Source organism: Pseudorasbora parva, chromosome 5 (genome assembly GCF_024679245.1).
Source record: "Pseudorasbora parva isolate DD20220531a chromosome 5, ASM2467924v1, whole genome shotgun sequence".
Lineage (NCBI taxonomy): Eukaryota > Metazoa > Chordata > Actinopteri > Cypriniformes > Gobionidae > Pseudorasbora > Pseudorasbora parva.
The window spans coordinates 17,443,762-17,459,632 of NC_090176.1; the positions used below are offsets into that span (position 1 = coordinate 17,443,762).

At 35.8% G+C, this 15,871-nt stretch overlaps 1 protein-coding gene, 1 long non-coding RNA gene and 1 pseudogene across 2 annotated transcripts in view; all 3 read right to left on the minus strand.

The window, feature by feature from the left end:
- LOC137076228 (5S ribosomal RNA) lies at positions 1-117 on the minus strand (annotated as a pseudogene).
- Positions 118-8,872: 8,755 nt separating this feature from the next.
- Positions 8,873-15,871, minus strand: part of LOC137075850 (uncharacterized) — a 30,442-nt gene continuing 23,443 nt past the window's right edge. Inside the window, exons 4-5 of the mRNA XM_067444802.1 lie at positions 10,803-10,917; positions 8,873-8,969 (exon numbers count right to left, since the gene is read on the minus strand). Coding sequence (XP_067300903.1) covers positions 8,873-8,969; positions 10,803-10,917 — 212 coding nt within the window. The remainder of the gene's footprint in view (positions 8,970-10,802; positions 10,918-15,871) is intronic.
- On the minus strand, positions 11,454-14,413 carry LOC137075997 (uncharacterized). The gene is made up of 5 exons (XR_010905150.1): positions 14,084-14,413; positions 13,541-13,581; positions 13,160-13,315; positions 12,829-12,914; positions 11,454-12,128 (listed from the first exon to the last, which is right to left on the minus strand). It is a non-coding gene; the product is annotated as an uncharacterized lncRNA (long non-coding RNA).

The following is a 15,871-nucleotide window of genomic DNA, read 5'->3' on the forward strand; positions in this document are numbered from 1 at the left end:
TACCAGCAGCTACCTGGTTTTCCCAGTTGGTCTCCCATCCAGGTACTGACCAGGCTCAGCCCTGCTTAGCTTCAGTGGGAAACCAGTCTTGGGCTACAGGGTGATATGGCTGCTGGATAATATGTGTATTTTGTACAACATTTGCAACTGCTTTTAACACTTAATCAGAAGCAACTGACATATTACATAGCAACTAAAGAACAAGTTTATTTTAAAACGCAAAGTATTGAAAATAAAAAACAGGCAAATATAAAATACAATGAAAACAATCATGAAACGGAACATCACCCTGACAGGTCTGATATCCAGCACAAATTAAGCTTATCATATAGAGTATTTATATTCTTCTAGCTACCTTTTTGGACAACCTTTATAGGAAATCGACATAAATCACATGCTTGCTGCAGCACATTAATGTTAGGCTATATGGGATTCATATAATTTCATCATGAATGCTTACAACAGATGCAAATAACTATATTTGCACACTGTCTGGGCATCTACGATTTTGGTTTGGAAACAGGTTAAAATTTTGTTTTTGTTGTTGTTGTTGGTATTATATCATGCATGTGTGTATCTTTCCACCACATGTTGTTTGCACAGAGCGTTTTGAGCAGGAGGGGTAAATCTGTCACTCCACTCAAATACAATGTTCCAGTAGGGCTTTTAGTCTGTGCGTTGCTTGGAGCTTCATGATGCTTTGGTGTTTTGTTTTTTTTGTTTTTTTACTGTGGGCCTGTCCCAATACACAGATTTGTGGTCTTTGCACTTGACCACTTATATTTACCTAACCTATATCCTGTGTTTAGCCGATGGTGTTTCCTCGGGTGTGAAGACCGCAGGTGTGCATATCATTTTTGATTACCTGATGGGACACTACAAAATTTGGGTTGCAAAGAGCTTTATTTACACATTTATTAATACTTGCACTTTAAACTAAACCTCTAAATATCTGTTCAGTAGTTCCTTTGCGGCACTTCTAATTAAGAGATTAAGAAGAAAGAACAAAAACAGTTGAAAACAATTTACAAACTACACATACTTATTTCTGCAACCATAAAATGTGCAACACTTTACGTTTTAGTACAAAATTATACATTATATCTTATTATTAATTTACTGTACACTGCAAAGTTTTCCTCTGCATTGCATTATGTAAGGTGACATGAGTTCCTGGACATGCTGAATGAAGGGAATTAATTAATAATTATTGATCTGAAGCATTAAAGATTACTTGTTTATAGAGCTGTATTTAGGATTTAGTGTGTGTTAAGGGAACTGATCTTTGACATTTTTCGACCAGTTTTGGCCACAATCTTACCTACACTTCCTTTAAGTGTGATGTCCCACCTTCATTTAAAAAAAAAAATATATATATATATATATATTTAGAATTTAGAAAAAGGTATCACTGAAAAAAAAAAATCTGAATTATTTAATGGTTTATCCAAAACAAGCACATCCAAACACAAGTGTGATATATTTATGTGAAATAGAGAAGGTAAAAATATGTTAAATACCTATTTTATGTTTATTTTGTTTCAGTGTCTTGCCTAAGAACATAACGTTTTCAGAAACTAGAAATATGACAAAATGATCTGAATTTGAATTGTATAAATCCGCATTATTGACAAGTGTAATCTAACAAAATTGAATATTATGTTGCATTTTACACAGTTCTGAATTTTAAATTTTAAATGTTGAATATAGAACATTTGAAATTGAACACATCTAAAATGTTTTTTTTTAATGTCAAAATTGTGTAGACATGTATTTTCAAACAGCAGATATTTTGTTCTGAATTAATAGACTGGAAATATTCAGTTTTAAAAAAAAATACAGATTAAAGATTTCAGATGAAGAAGAAATTCATCCATCCATCCCATCTATCCTTTATCTTCCGCTTATCCGGGGCCGGGTCGCGGGGGCAACAGTCTAAGCAGAGACGCCCAGACTTCCTTCTCCCTAGCCACTTCCTCCAGCTCCTCCGGGGGAACCCCGAGGCGTTCCCAGGCCAGCCGGGAGACATAATCCCTCCAGCGTGTCCTGGGTCTTCCCCAGGGCCTCCTCCCGGTGGGACGTGCCCGGAACACCTCCCTGGGAAGGTGTCCAGGAGGCATCCGATATAGATGCCCGGGCCACATCAGCTGGCTCCACTCGATGTGAAGGAGTAACGTCTCTACTCTGAGCTCCTCCCGAGTGACCAAGCTTCTCACCCTATCTCTAAGGGAGCGCCCGGCCACCCTGCGGAGAAAGCTCATTTCAGCCGCCTGTATCCGGGATCTTGTCCTTTCGGTCATGACCCACAGCTCATGACCATAGGTGAGAGTAGGAACGTAGAATAACCAGTAAATCGAGAGCTTCGCCTTACGGCTCAGCTCCTTCTTCACCATGACAGATCGGTACATCTCCCACATTACTGCAGATGCTGCACCGATCCGTCTGTCAATCTCCCGTTCCATCCTTCCCTCACTCGTGAACAAGACCCCAAGATACTTAAACTCCTCCACTTGAGGCAAGAACTCTCCACCTAGAAGAGAGCCAGGCCCGGGGTTGGGGCTCGTATGCGAGCGCCTGATGGCCGGGCCTTCCCCCACGGGGCCCGGCTGGGCTCAGCCCGAAAGAGCGACGTGGGGCCGCCCTCCTGTGGGCTCACCACCTGCAGGAGGGATCATAAGGGGCCGGTGCGTAGTGGATCGGGCAGCAGTCGAAGGCGAGGCCCCCAACGACCCGATCTCTGGACACGGAAACTGGCTCTAGGGACGTGGAAGAAGAAATTCAGATTATCAAATTCAATATTCTGAAATTCAAACCACAGAAATTCAGATCTTATAGAAAGTAGGCCAGAGGTCATCATCAGGGAAGAGTAAAGGATGTCAGAAAAGTCAAACGGAGCACCATCTTAACAGTTCATTTCCTATTTGTAATGGAATTAAGAGAAACAATCAAATGGCCCTTTTATACTTTTTTGTTTAGTTTAGATTAATGCATGGAAAATTAGATTTCAACTAGATTTCTCATTTTTCTTTATTATTGCTGCGGCCCCATTCTCTAACCCATGACAATGATTTACAAACATCTTCCTGTATTGAAATGCTAATTAGAAGAGTGACAGACACATAACAACAAAGACTATGGCAACATGAGGGCTTAATGCTCGGAATTATCGTATTTACGAGTTTTCTAGGTAAAAATTGCACATGAACCCTCACATTTCAAAATTTGAATGCGATGAGCTCGTAATCACGACTTCAGAAGTGGGAATTATCAAATTTCCGATAGCACGTGTAGGCAGCATTAATACACAGACTAATGACTGGACAAGACCCACCTGTGAACGACATGACACAGGAACACGTGGCAGGAACACATGAGGACATAGAATCACATGACACAACCAGGAAGTGCATGACAAAACATCCCAGTGAGTATGATAAACTCAAAAACATGAAGCATGAACCTACACCAAAACACCCTGTGACATTCAGCTCCAGTTCAAAACTGTTGTGCAACTTCAACTTATAAGTGATAACCTATATTTATAGTTGTTCATTTATAAAAAAAACTATTTTCAATAGATGGAACAAAATTTTACAAAGAAGTAGTTTGATTGCACAACATTTTTCCATCAAGTGTGTCAGTGATATTTGTTATGTTTTGCAGCAGTTGTGGCCGGTGATAGATGGAGGCAGTTAAGAAACCTGGTGAACATGGTGGAGGTGTGTAGGTGGGTGTCAAGTTGAACTGACTTACACAGTACATGTTTGTTACAGTGAAAGATCATCTTTGCCTGTACAATTCATGCGCACATAGAAAAAAGTGTGAAGTTGAAGTGTGAATCTTTTAGCAGGGTCCCGGGCCATGCTTCCTTGTGAGATTTATTTATTAATGTACTGTATTTGTTCTTTTGTGGTATCATCCACACATGCAATTATAATAGCTGCAAAAAAAGTAATAGCCTATTTAACTTGTTTACAAATAGGATATGATGTATTTTATTTTATTTAAGCCCCAAAAAAACGTATCAGTTTGACAGAATTTTCTAAATTGAAGCGCTATCATAGGTCAAACTAACTGTACTTAAAATGTCCTTATTTTGAAAATGTACATTTTCTGTCATCTTTTCAAATATCTGAAAGCCATGTTTATCTAGAGTATTAGCAGAACACATTTTACACATGGGGAAAATCAGTTGTTTAATCAATAATTCAAGAAGCTTCTAACGTGTACTTGGCCTTATGAAAAGTAACAGCAGCAAATTGTATTTGTTTAACTAGTGTTTGTTACAATAAGGAGTTAAGACAATTGATGACTCCTCGTTACCATGCTAAAGCACATGTTAACCCTTTTCTTTCCTTTTTTATCTCTATATAGCATTCGTAATGAAAACTCACACACAATTAAATAAATCAGGCTTCGTTGGCAGTGGAAGACCAATGATTTTTTGTGAGGTTTTTATGACCCTCTGCTCTTTCAGCTGTGCGTGCCCAGTCTCACACTCTGTGAGTGTTCACTGAGAAAGTCCTTGATCCACACAAAAACAGTTGGTTGCTAAGGCCAACTTTTGGTATTAAAAGCAGAGGTACAAATATATCCTTGTTCTCCAGATGTTTCAGTGCAGTGTAGAAAGCAGTATTTATTGCATCCTCTGTGGATCTATTTGACCTGTATACATATTGATGGGGGTCTAAAGTGGGAAGAAGTGCAGATGTGATGTATCCTAGAATGAGTCTTTCCAAGCATTTGGGTATGATAGGTGTAAGTGCTATTGGTCTACAAAAAAAGGTACAAAAGTATAAAGTACAAAAGTGAAAAGGTAGATCTCTGTGGAAATGGTACATATTAGTACCTTAAAAAGTACATATCCATACTTTAAGAGTGCCTATTAGTACCTTAAAGGTACGTAGTATCTTTTCGGTTTTGTACCTTAGGGTACCACCCCAGTGACAGCAATGTACCTTTTTTCTGACAGTGTAGTCATTCAGGGAAGTAATGTTGTACTGCTTGGGCACTAGGAAGATGGTGGCAGTTTGGTTACAACAGCATGTGCAATTGAGAAATTAAAGATATCTGTTGAAAACCTCTGCAAGCTGATGGACACAGTCCCGGAGAAGCCTGCCTGGGATCCCATCTGGTCCACCTGCCTCCTTGGCATTCACAGTTCTCAGGAATCGCTTAACCTTGTGTCTGGAGGGTGAATGTGCAGTCGGCAGAATCTAGATGTTGTGAAGCTGCGTTGTCCGGTCTTCTCTCAAATTGGGCAAAGAAGCAATTCAGTTCCTCAGCAAACATGGTGCTGCATGCTATTACTGGTTCTCTGCTGCCCCTGAAGTTGGTTATATGATGCATACCCTGCCACATGCGTGCTGTGTCTCTGAAATAAAAGTGATCCTCAATTTTCTCCTTGTAGGCTATAGCTGATTTTATCCCTCTATTGAGTTTGTGTCTTGAAGTGCTGTATTTATTACTAGATCTAAAAGCTGCATTACAGGCTTTCAGAAGAAGTTAGACCTCCTAAGTCATCCATGGCTTCCTGTTTGGGTAAACGTGGATGTGCGTTGATGGTGACACTTTCCACACCGCATCTAATATAAAATATCACAGTATATGTATTCGAAAACAGACTCCAAACAGTGCTTTGAAAGCAGTCTTGCAGGTGTGAGGATGCTCTCTCCGGCCAGGTTTTAACCACTTTAATAACAGTTTGCTGTCTCATAACCCTTTCAACTATACGATCACACCAGTGTGATCAGTCTTGCAGATTAAAGTAAATTAGTAATAAATGAATAATAAAGTAATGTTAAAGCCCAAAATTATTAAATGGTTATTTTGCAACAAACCATAATTCAATCACTTTGTTTACCGTCAGATCTTTTTTGTATTCTTTTCTCCTGGCAACACCCTGATTATATGGAAAATGGTAAATGATAGTATCTAGTAAGGAATATCCTTATTAAAATTCACATTACTCTGTAAAATAACAATAAAGGCATTTATTTGGTAGATATTTTAATCAAATAAGCAAATTTAAGGACAAAAACACATACTCTGACAAATCCATTTAGGCTGTATGTGTACATATTATTGAGATGGTCCCATTCTCTAACTGATGAAAACGACTGACAAACATCTTCCTGTATTGAGATGTTCATCTGATCAGCGACAGACACATAAACTTGTGTCTTGAGAAGGAAAGATCATGTTCATGAATCTGTATAAAGACTGTAGACCTGATGAAAACAAAGATAAAGCAAGTCAAACACACACAACAGGCAATTCAGTTCCAGTTTTCAATTAGATTCAGAAGTATTTTTACAAAGTATTTTTTCCATCGAATAGTGTGTGTGTGCGTGCGTGTGTGTATGTCTCAGTTGGTTATGTTTTGCAGCAGTTGTGGCCAGTGATAGATGGCGTCTGTGAACAGACATCATGATGTGGTGAACACGATGGAGGTGTGTGTCATGTTGAACTGACTTACACAGGCTGTTAATGTGTGTTTGTCACAGTCAGAGATCATCTTCACCTGTGCAGATCATGCACACAACATAAAATGTGTGAAAATATGCAATATTTAACAGATCTTTTACTGCAGGGGTTCCAAAACATTTCCATTCCAGGACCCACATAGTCAAGTACAAGACCCACCAAAATAATTTTAAAGCATGAATGTAGGATGAGGGTGAAAGGCGTTAAAGGGCTAGTTCACCCATAAATGAAATTTATGTTGTTCCACACCTGTAAGACCTCCGGTCATCTTTGGAACACAGTTTAAGATATTTTATATTTAGTCCGAGAGCTTATCTAAGTTTAACCACACTATACTCTCCATGTCCAGAAAGGTAATAAAGGGTATACTGTACATCATCAAAGTAGCAGAGGTGGACAAAGTACACAACTTCATTAGTTGAGTAAAAGTAAAAGTACTACTGGTCAAATATTACTCCGTTACAAATGAAAGTTGTAAAAACAGATTTTTACTTAAGTAAAAATACAGAAGTATTTGTTTTTAAAAGTACTTAAGTATCAAAAGTAAATTTCCTTTTTTATGTCAACGCATTATTTTATTTTTGTTGTATAAATGCACATTATGCCATCATGGTTTAAGCCAGTTAGTGATGCTCCATCCAACACTAGCATACAACTAACTTAAACTCATTTAAATACTTGTATAAAAGTTACAAAGCTGCTGTCACTTTAAAGGTGCACTATGCAACTTTCCGTTTGCTAGAGAGCGCCTATTCGAAACAAATGCATAGTTTGATGACACAAATATTGAGCGCAGCATCTTGGGACATGTGGTCTTCACCTCACAGCCGGTGGAAAATAGGACCGGGCAGAAATCACGTTCATGCATCCGGTTATTAACGTTACTATAGTATGAAGCGGAGCAGGACAGAGTGTTGTGGAGCTGAGCACGGCTGTTGGAGCAATTGTTAAACAAATATCCACCTCGCGAACACCGGGGCTTTTATTATGACGGGACGGTACACAGTCGCCAGGCGCCTGCACTGATCTGCTCTTCCGGTTATGATTATGAGGTAATGTTTAATGAGCTCTGTTTGTCATATTAGATACATTTAAGTGTGTTGAAATGATGTTATGACGTTACTCTGTGCGTTCACTGGTTCACACTGCTAAGAGTAAAGCGCTCCTGCCAAATAAAAGCCGAAACCGAGGGTAGCGCAGATATGACGCAATTGACAGGAGACTTCCTCAAACGCTATGCTGAAACGTCCCGGTCCTTGGTTAAAATAGCAATTTTCTCACAATTTACAAATAGTTGGAAACATTTGGGATATTTTAAGTACTCAACTGAACAAAATATATAATACCGGCCTAGTGGTTTTTGGATATTTTACTGCAAAAATACTACATAGTGCACCTTTAAGGCTGAATGCACAGATCCAATACACTGATACACATCTGATATTCTCCAACGGTTTACCTAAACTTAAGACATCATCAACTTTGTTTATGTGAATACTCGCTAAAATGAACTTTTTGACATCCGTCTTCTTCCATTTTGCTATAAACTGATCAGTGTTAAAAAAAAAAAATGCTGTGAAATCAATCATTAAACTTCACGTGACTCTACAAGAGTGATTCCTGAAAGGCTTTCTGCAAAAACCCAAACACCTTTTAAAGAAGAAAAAAATCATCCACTGACTTTCAAAGCTTCTACGGAAATGACTTTCGACTTTGAGGACCTTGATAGAAATGTAGTGGAGTAAAAAGTATGATATTTGTCTTTCAAATGTAGTGAAGTTAAAGTCATAAGTTTCCAGAAAAATTATACTCAAGTAAAGTACATATACTCAAAAAGTGTACTTAAGTACAGGACTCAAGGAAATGTGCTTAGTCACTGTCCACCTCTGCAAAGTAATCACTATGTGACATCAGTTAGTCAGTAGAATCTCTTGAAGCATCGGAAATACATTTTGGTCCAAAAATAACAAAAACTAAGACTTTATTCAGCATTGTCTTCTCTTCTCTTATTATTCAAAATCAATAAGCTGATTCATGATTCGGATCGCGTGTCAAACTGCCAAACTGCTGAAATCACGTGACATTGGTGATCCGAATCATGAATCAATACGCTGATTCATGACCGCTTGAATCTTTATTTGTGCATAGACTTAGATAAGCTGTCAGACTAAATATAAAATATCTTAAACTGTATTCCAAAGATGAACGGAGGTCTTACGGGTGTGGAACAACATTAGGGTGAGTCATTAATGACATAATTTTTTTTTTTTTTGGTGAACTAACCCTTTAATTCTCTTAAGAGCAGTTTTTTGTCATAGTATGATTGACATACACATTTCATTGCAATAAAAACTTAGGGTACATTATAAAAAATATATGGAAGAGTCTACTGTATGTGCTGAATAGCCTGTGGTGTGGTAAATATACTTACATTCTCCTGAACGGTTTCACTGAGACCATACTTCATATTCAGCATCTGTTTCCTGTTAAATGATGAAGCATTATCACATCATATGATGCAGTTTAGTTTATTATGATATACCTATCAGACTACAACATAAATATATATATATATATATATATATATATATATATATATATATATATATATATATATATATTGGCCTTCTTGTATGCTGTTTGAACTGTATGTCTGCATTCCTCTGCTGGCTTGTTAATAAATTACTGCAGATGACTATGACCTCTTTTCACCCAGGGGACTTTTACAAACAGCCCTCTTAAAATGTGCCCAGGAAATATCACACTAGCAACATTCATCTTAAAATCGCCACAATGATTTAACCTTATTTCAATTTGTGGTATTTAGTGTTGTAGTCAAGAACACCTAAACAGATACCAAGTCAAGACCAAGACCAGCATGTGCGAGGTCAAGACAAGACAAGATCAGATTAAATTAACATTAAAATATTAACATTATTTAACATCATTCATTTAACATTAATCATTTATTCAACTGATTTGTTCAACGCAGCTGATTCATTTATAACGCAACATTGCCCAATTAGTAAAGACAGTTTCAAATGTAATATTACAATGTAATAATAACTTCTTGTTTTTTGGACATTTGTATAAATCAATATAATTTGCAGTCATATTCATGAAAACAGCTCTCTTGCTATTGTGATATTGCTTAATTATATTCTATGTTATATAAAAAACTAAATATCTGAATTTTGTGGGCCTTTATATCAATTTGGGGCATTTTTAACACAATGCTGCATTGATTTTAAACACCACAGTAAAGTAAGAAGTCACATCACGTTATTGATTGCATTTTAAGTACATAAAAATCTCAATGATGTTAAATCATACTTTCAATTTAGACAGATCAATTTAGTGATATCCTTGCAGTTGTGGTCTGGACTGGTCCGAGACCGAGACAAGACAGAGGAGAAATGTCAAGACCAATAAAAGACCATAACCTTCAAAAATGGGTCTTAAGACTGGTCTCAAGACTGGTACTACAACACTATTTACATTATTATTATTTTTAATTTTACAAATTAAATGGCTCGTAAACATACTTCATCAGTAGAAATCTTTTGAAATAACTTATTAAACATGAACATAAACGAGTATTATAAAATGATTTAAGACAACCTTCTGAGCATCACTAATTCTGTAAAGAACATTTCAACCAAAGAGTTATTTCCATCACATCTCAAACAATTATTATGTTTAATAGCATTCTGTGGTATAAACATTTGAAACATTTGTGGAATAAAATGACTAACTCCTTTGTCTTACTTAGATTTATTTAATTGCTAGCATTTTATGTAGGCCTTTATGTCAGGTTAAGTAATATCTTCACATTTCCATAATTGAACTAAATTACAGCTTGACTGTATATGGTACAAAGTATAATATACAGACTTTTCTTTATTTTCTTCACTCATCAGATACATTTTTCATCAAATAGAATTATTATTATTATTATTATTATTATGATAAAATATAGATTGTGTTAACATGTAAATAGGTCATTTTCACACAGTGTTGAAATGGTTTGTGATTATAATAATTTAGTTGTTTAGTGTTTAGTCATACAGTATTGCAAGATTATCTGTGCATTAGGTGATTATGAGATAATGCACATTAGTTCTCCTGTATTGTAAAGGGTTACCCAAATCTGTTTGTTTTAATAAGAATCAACCCCTGGGACATAAAAGTGTGTCTGAGTTGAAGAGAGATTTATAGAAATATAGTGACGTGTGCATAGCCTACTTGTGAAACATTTAAAGGATATTCATAAAAGCCAATTGAAAAAAATAAAATTCAAAAAGAATGTCTCTCACCTGTGAATGCAGATGCTGATAGTGATAATCAGACAGACCATAATGACTCCAGAACATGAGACAATGATGATGATGATGTAGAGCGGCATTTCTCTGGGTGACGCTGGTCTGTTTTCTGAAAAGAGTCAAACTCAGATGATGTCAACCGGCACTACTAGATACTAGTCACTGGTTAAAACTTACTTATAGTGCACTTGTCTGTAAAGAAAACAAATCCAGAAACTGAAATCATGTAATAACCTGTTATTGTTAATGTCCATCTTATCATTGCTGGATTACAGGTGTACACTGTAAAAACTGTTACTTAAATAAAACTCAAAAAAATTAAGGCAACATTTTCCAACTACTTTTTGTAAGTTTAGTGAACTTCTTGGTTTTTTGAGTTGGTAAAAATCAGTATTATCTATTTTACTGTATGCTAAAAAATTAAGTAGAGTCTACAAGCTAAAGTAAAACATTTGAGTTTAACCATTGTGTTAATGAGCAGCATATCAACCAAATCATACTTAGTTAAAATAAGTAAAATTTAAAATAAAAATTGTTTTTATTTTAATTAATTAATTTACTCATTAATTTAGACAAATTATTTCTTAATCCACTTTAAATAATTAGTTACCATTGCCATAACTTTAATAAATAAGGAAAGCGATGTATTCGTTTCCAACGTTTATTGCTCTATAACAGCTGTCATAAACAATTGGGTACATTTTCTGTAATCAATTTTAATGTAACAATAATGGTAATGTAAACATTTGTAACATAAAAAATTACAGAAACTTCTGACCTCATCTTTAAGTGCAGCATTGAACACCTTCAAAGTTCAATCTGTGTACTCTTAACACTGACATTAAAATACAGTGACTCTTCACCTGAGCGATACATAAAATGTACAGTACATTACCTTTTCATATTTATTAAAACATAATAAATTAATACAAGAACACATTTTAAGTACAATCTGTGCCATATTCTACTAGCCAATTAACAATTAAACATTCAGAACAATCTTCTGAAAAACACAAGATTGCCATTTATGAGTGTGAGGCTGGCATTTGACCAACTAAATCAGAAGTTTGTTTTTTAATGTCATGAATCAAGAGGAAGGTTTTGGGCGCAGTGTGTCAAGTCCCACAAAAAGTCTTTGGAACATCTCAGATGTTTTGCAGAGTTGTGGTGGATACTGCAGGTTCAGAGCATATGTCATACCCAGAAGCAGGCAACATGCCCTAGGATTCCCTCAATGATGATGCCCACTGCATCTGGTTCACGACAGACATATATCTGCATATTGCGCAAGTCCTTGTGCACACTGCTCTCTGTTTTTCCCTGTATGAGACATAAACAGAACAATAAATGGCAACAGAGAACAATCTTCAAAAGCCTTCAATAAAATCACACATTAAAAGTTCACAAAAGGTTTTAAGTTTGGTCGAGCCAGCTCCTGCACAGTAAGCCTGGCCTGTTGAATTGGCTTCATAGTACAACTTTCAGTACAGTCTCACTTGACACAACCAACCTGCGAGACTAAATCACATACACAAGTCACCTCCAAGGCCTAAATCCTTAAAGGGGAGAGGGGTTCAGCTGGTAACACATAGGTGTGGTTAAGTAAAAGTATCTGAAAATGCCACTCTTACAATTATATCAGCAGATAATTAATAACTCCTGCATTCATGTAAACAAGGATTTTACTTCTGTGAAGCTGCAGTTGAAAAATATGACAATATATTTTAAATCAAGTTTACTAGCCACTGGAAGACTAATTTTGATTAGACTAATTAAAAGATTAATTTTGATAACTGGTTTCTGTGCAGACATTTGGTTGTTTGTAGGTGTGTTTTTGAACTTTTGACTGAGCCATCAGACAAGCCATTTCCACCCAATTATAGTATTTGTTCTTAGACAAGCTAACCAATCCTCAACTCCAGCTCCGTATTAAACTCAGACAGACATAAGATTGATATCTGAGGAATAAAAGCTTCCCCCCCAAAAAAAATTAAAACTATGCTTTTTAAACAATACTTACATAGTAGTCAGAGATGAGCTCTTGCCCACTCTCTCCCATGTTTTCGCATCTCAGAGTCTCTCCTTCACCACAGAGGTACTTGGATCCTATAGTTGGCAAATGAATAATGAAAAACTGAATCTTGCAGGCAATATAACTACAATGCAATTATCAGTGTGGGTCTGTACTACCTATTTAACAGGGCTTACCGGCATATTTCTTTCTTTTATATTTAAAATTAATTAGCAGCTGTAAACAAAAATGTTTTTTGCAATATTCATCTATTGACAAGAGAATAAAGTACTTATTGTATGAATATGCCCCTTCAACATTGTTACCACTTTTGCCTCACCTGTATCAGTTCCATTAACAAGTTATTGATGCGTTGACCAACCGCTCCACCCTTCGCACTAAACAGGTCGAGAAGTTTTGGAGAGTACTTGTCCAGCTGGGACATAAACACTGATTCTAGTGGAACTGCAGCACACCTTCGGAATTCTTCATTTACCTGCAATACATCAATTGTTTAACTGTTATTTGGAACACAAGAATTGACAACCTTTCATTTTAATGCAATCCAAAAATCAGAAAGGGATGATACTTTTTTTTTTCCGTTCCTTTTTTCCTGACACTCAATAACTGACTTTTGGTTACCTTAATTCCTTTAAATGACAGATAACAACAAACCTCTGAAACATTTATCTCAATTCAACCTACAAAGCTTAAAGCTTACCTACTCCATGAACTTTTCCTCCCAATAGATTTGATGGTCTTCTAAAGAAGCAACACAGATGAAACAAAAGTTTATTTAGGAAAATATCAGGATCATTGATGTTAATGCAACGCAAAATAAATATATAATCTTTTTACTAGATCAAATGGTTTCAAAATATTTCAGACAAATATATCAACAGATTAAGTTAAAGCATTTAAAAACTGATTAAACAATGTTGAAGCGGACTAGGTCCATAAACAGCTGCTTTGCAACACAACAACACATTTACGAATTTTCATGATACCACGTTGCAGAGACACCAGGAATATATTATGTCATGTCCTCATATTTTTCAGCCATGCGGGGATAACAGTAACTACAAACCTAACAGTTAACGTAACTTTTATTGTTAATTTCACGACCTTCGGTAGGCCTCATGCGGCGCCAGCAAAACTGACAAACTTAATGCTGTCTGAAACAGGCGACGCTTTTACATTTTAGTTAAAAAATGCGTGCTCATTCGGCTAAAACCTAACATGCAATGTAAATAGCTATACTTACATCGGTTGCACGTTGTAAGATCCTCAAAAACTCCACAGAAACCCGAAACTGGTCCGGTACAGCCAGGTGACAACGCGCAACGATCTTGTTCGTTGTTTTGCTGCAGCATGTGGGCGTGTCGTGACGTTTTACTTTAGATATAAACACTTAAATAGAGTTTTGTAGAAACAATTTATTGTGAAGGTCAGGGAAATCATTTTTTTGATAGGTAATAATAAGTTGCAAAAACATTCACACTTTTTACTTATGTAAAACTTAAATTAATTCAAAAATAAAAGAAAATCAATTTATTGGAATAAATATACTTTTTAAAATAAATTCCTACAGACAACACCCTGAATTACTTTTTACAGTGTAGTTTCCTGCATCAGACGCTTGTATTTGATATATTTTTAATTCTCTTGGAGCTGCTGGGTTGATGTGAATCCTGTCTGAGCTGAAGTTTCTCATAGTTTTGTTACTGGTCGAGTCATAACTAAAAATAGAAGAGTTGTTCATTTTCCATGTGAAATCATCATCAAATAGGGTTTTGTTGCAGTGAAGTGTAACTGTTTCTCCCACAAACACTGTTTTGTTGATGTGCTGCCGAATCCTTTGCTCTTTATCTGATTTGGAATAATCTGATGAAAAGATAGAAAATCACAATTACTGCAGTTTTACATAACTTGAGTGATGATAAAATCATGATGAGATTTGATCTTTTAACCTGATTAAAGAATTACATAAAATAAAAATAAAACATTATTTATTAACATTAACATTAATAAAGCATTATTTTAAAATACAATATAATCAATATATATTTCAACAGCTCCAAGTGAATTATTTTATCATCAAACTATGTTGAGTTTTATACTCATATCATCTAGCATAATCCTGTTTATCAGCTTCGAGACGAGGGCATCATAAAATAGTCAGGGTTTAAAGAAATGTTGGTCTTAAATCAGTACCTGTGTAAGTCAGGAGAATAATGACGACACAGAGATCCAGATGAAGAATCCTGGCCTGAAAATTTGCCATAACAGACACTCAGTTTAAGAGCTGTGAAGGAGGATAAACTATCGTACTGTCCGCTCAGTATCTTGTAGACGTGATGCAGAGACTCAACTAGTAAAGGAAGAAGTGAAGACAGCGGGCGAATAGAGCTGATGAGTTTATTGAACCTAAAGTAACATAATAATTACTAAATAATGTGGAATAACTTTTATGATTTTACACTGTCAGCCATGTGTTTGAAATACATGAATATCAGAGTTAGAAACAAAACCCTTTAATCAAACTGAATTCAGAGATGTTTAAATGGTGTACATACAGCATATGCACTCAGAATAAGTGCAAAGTATAATAGAATATTTTAAGTACAACATATTAATAACAAAATTCAAAACTTTTTGAACATAGTTTGGTAAATGGCAAGACAAGTAGATCTGCCTTTCCATTAATTGAGCTAATTACTTAGCAAAGTTAAGTTTAAATTAATCAAATGTATTATTTAAACCATGTTTAAAAATAGGATTATTTAAACGTTATAATGCAATAAACAGAAGAGTAAAGTACTGAGTTTAGAATTCATGACACTGAACGCATCTTGTTGAAGTAAACCAGTGACGATTATAGGTGACAGGAAAAGACAAGCAGGAAGCCACAGAGAGAAGCCAATGATTCACTCTAATCAAGATGCTGCAATGAAGCATATAAAGCACATGTGGGAATATGCAACTTAAATCACAAATGTGTGAAAAAAAGTTGAAATGTTAAACATAATACATTCACTCTTAAATTAATGGA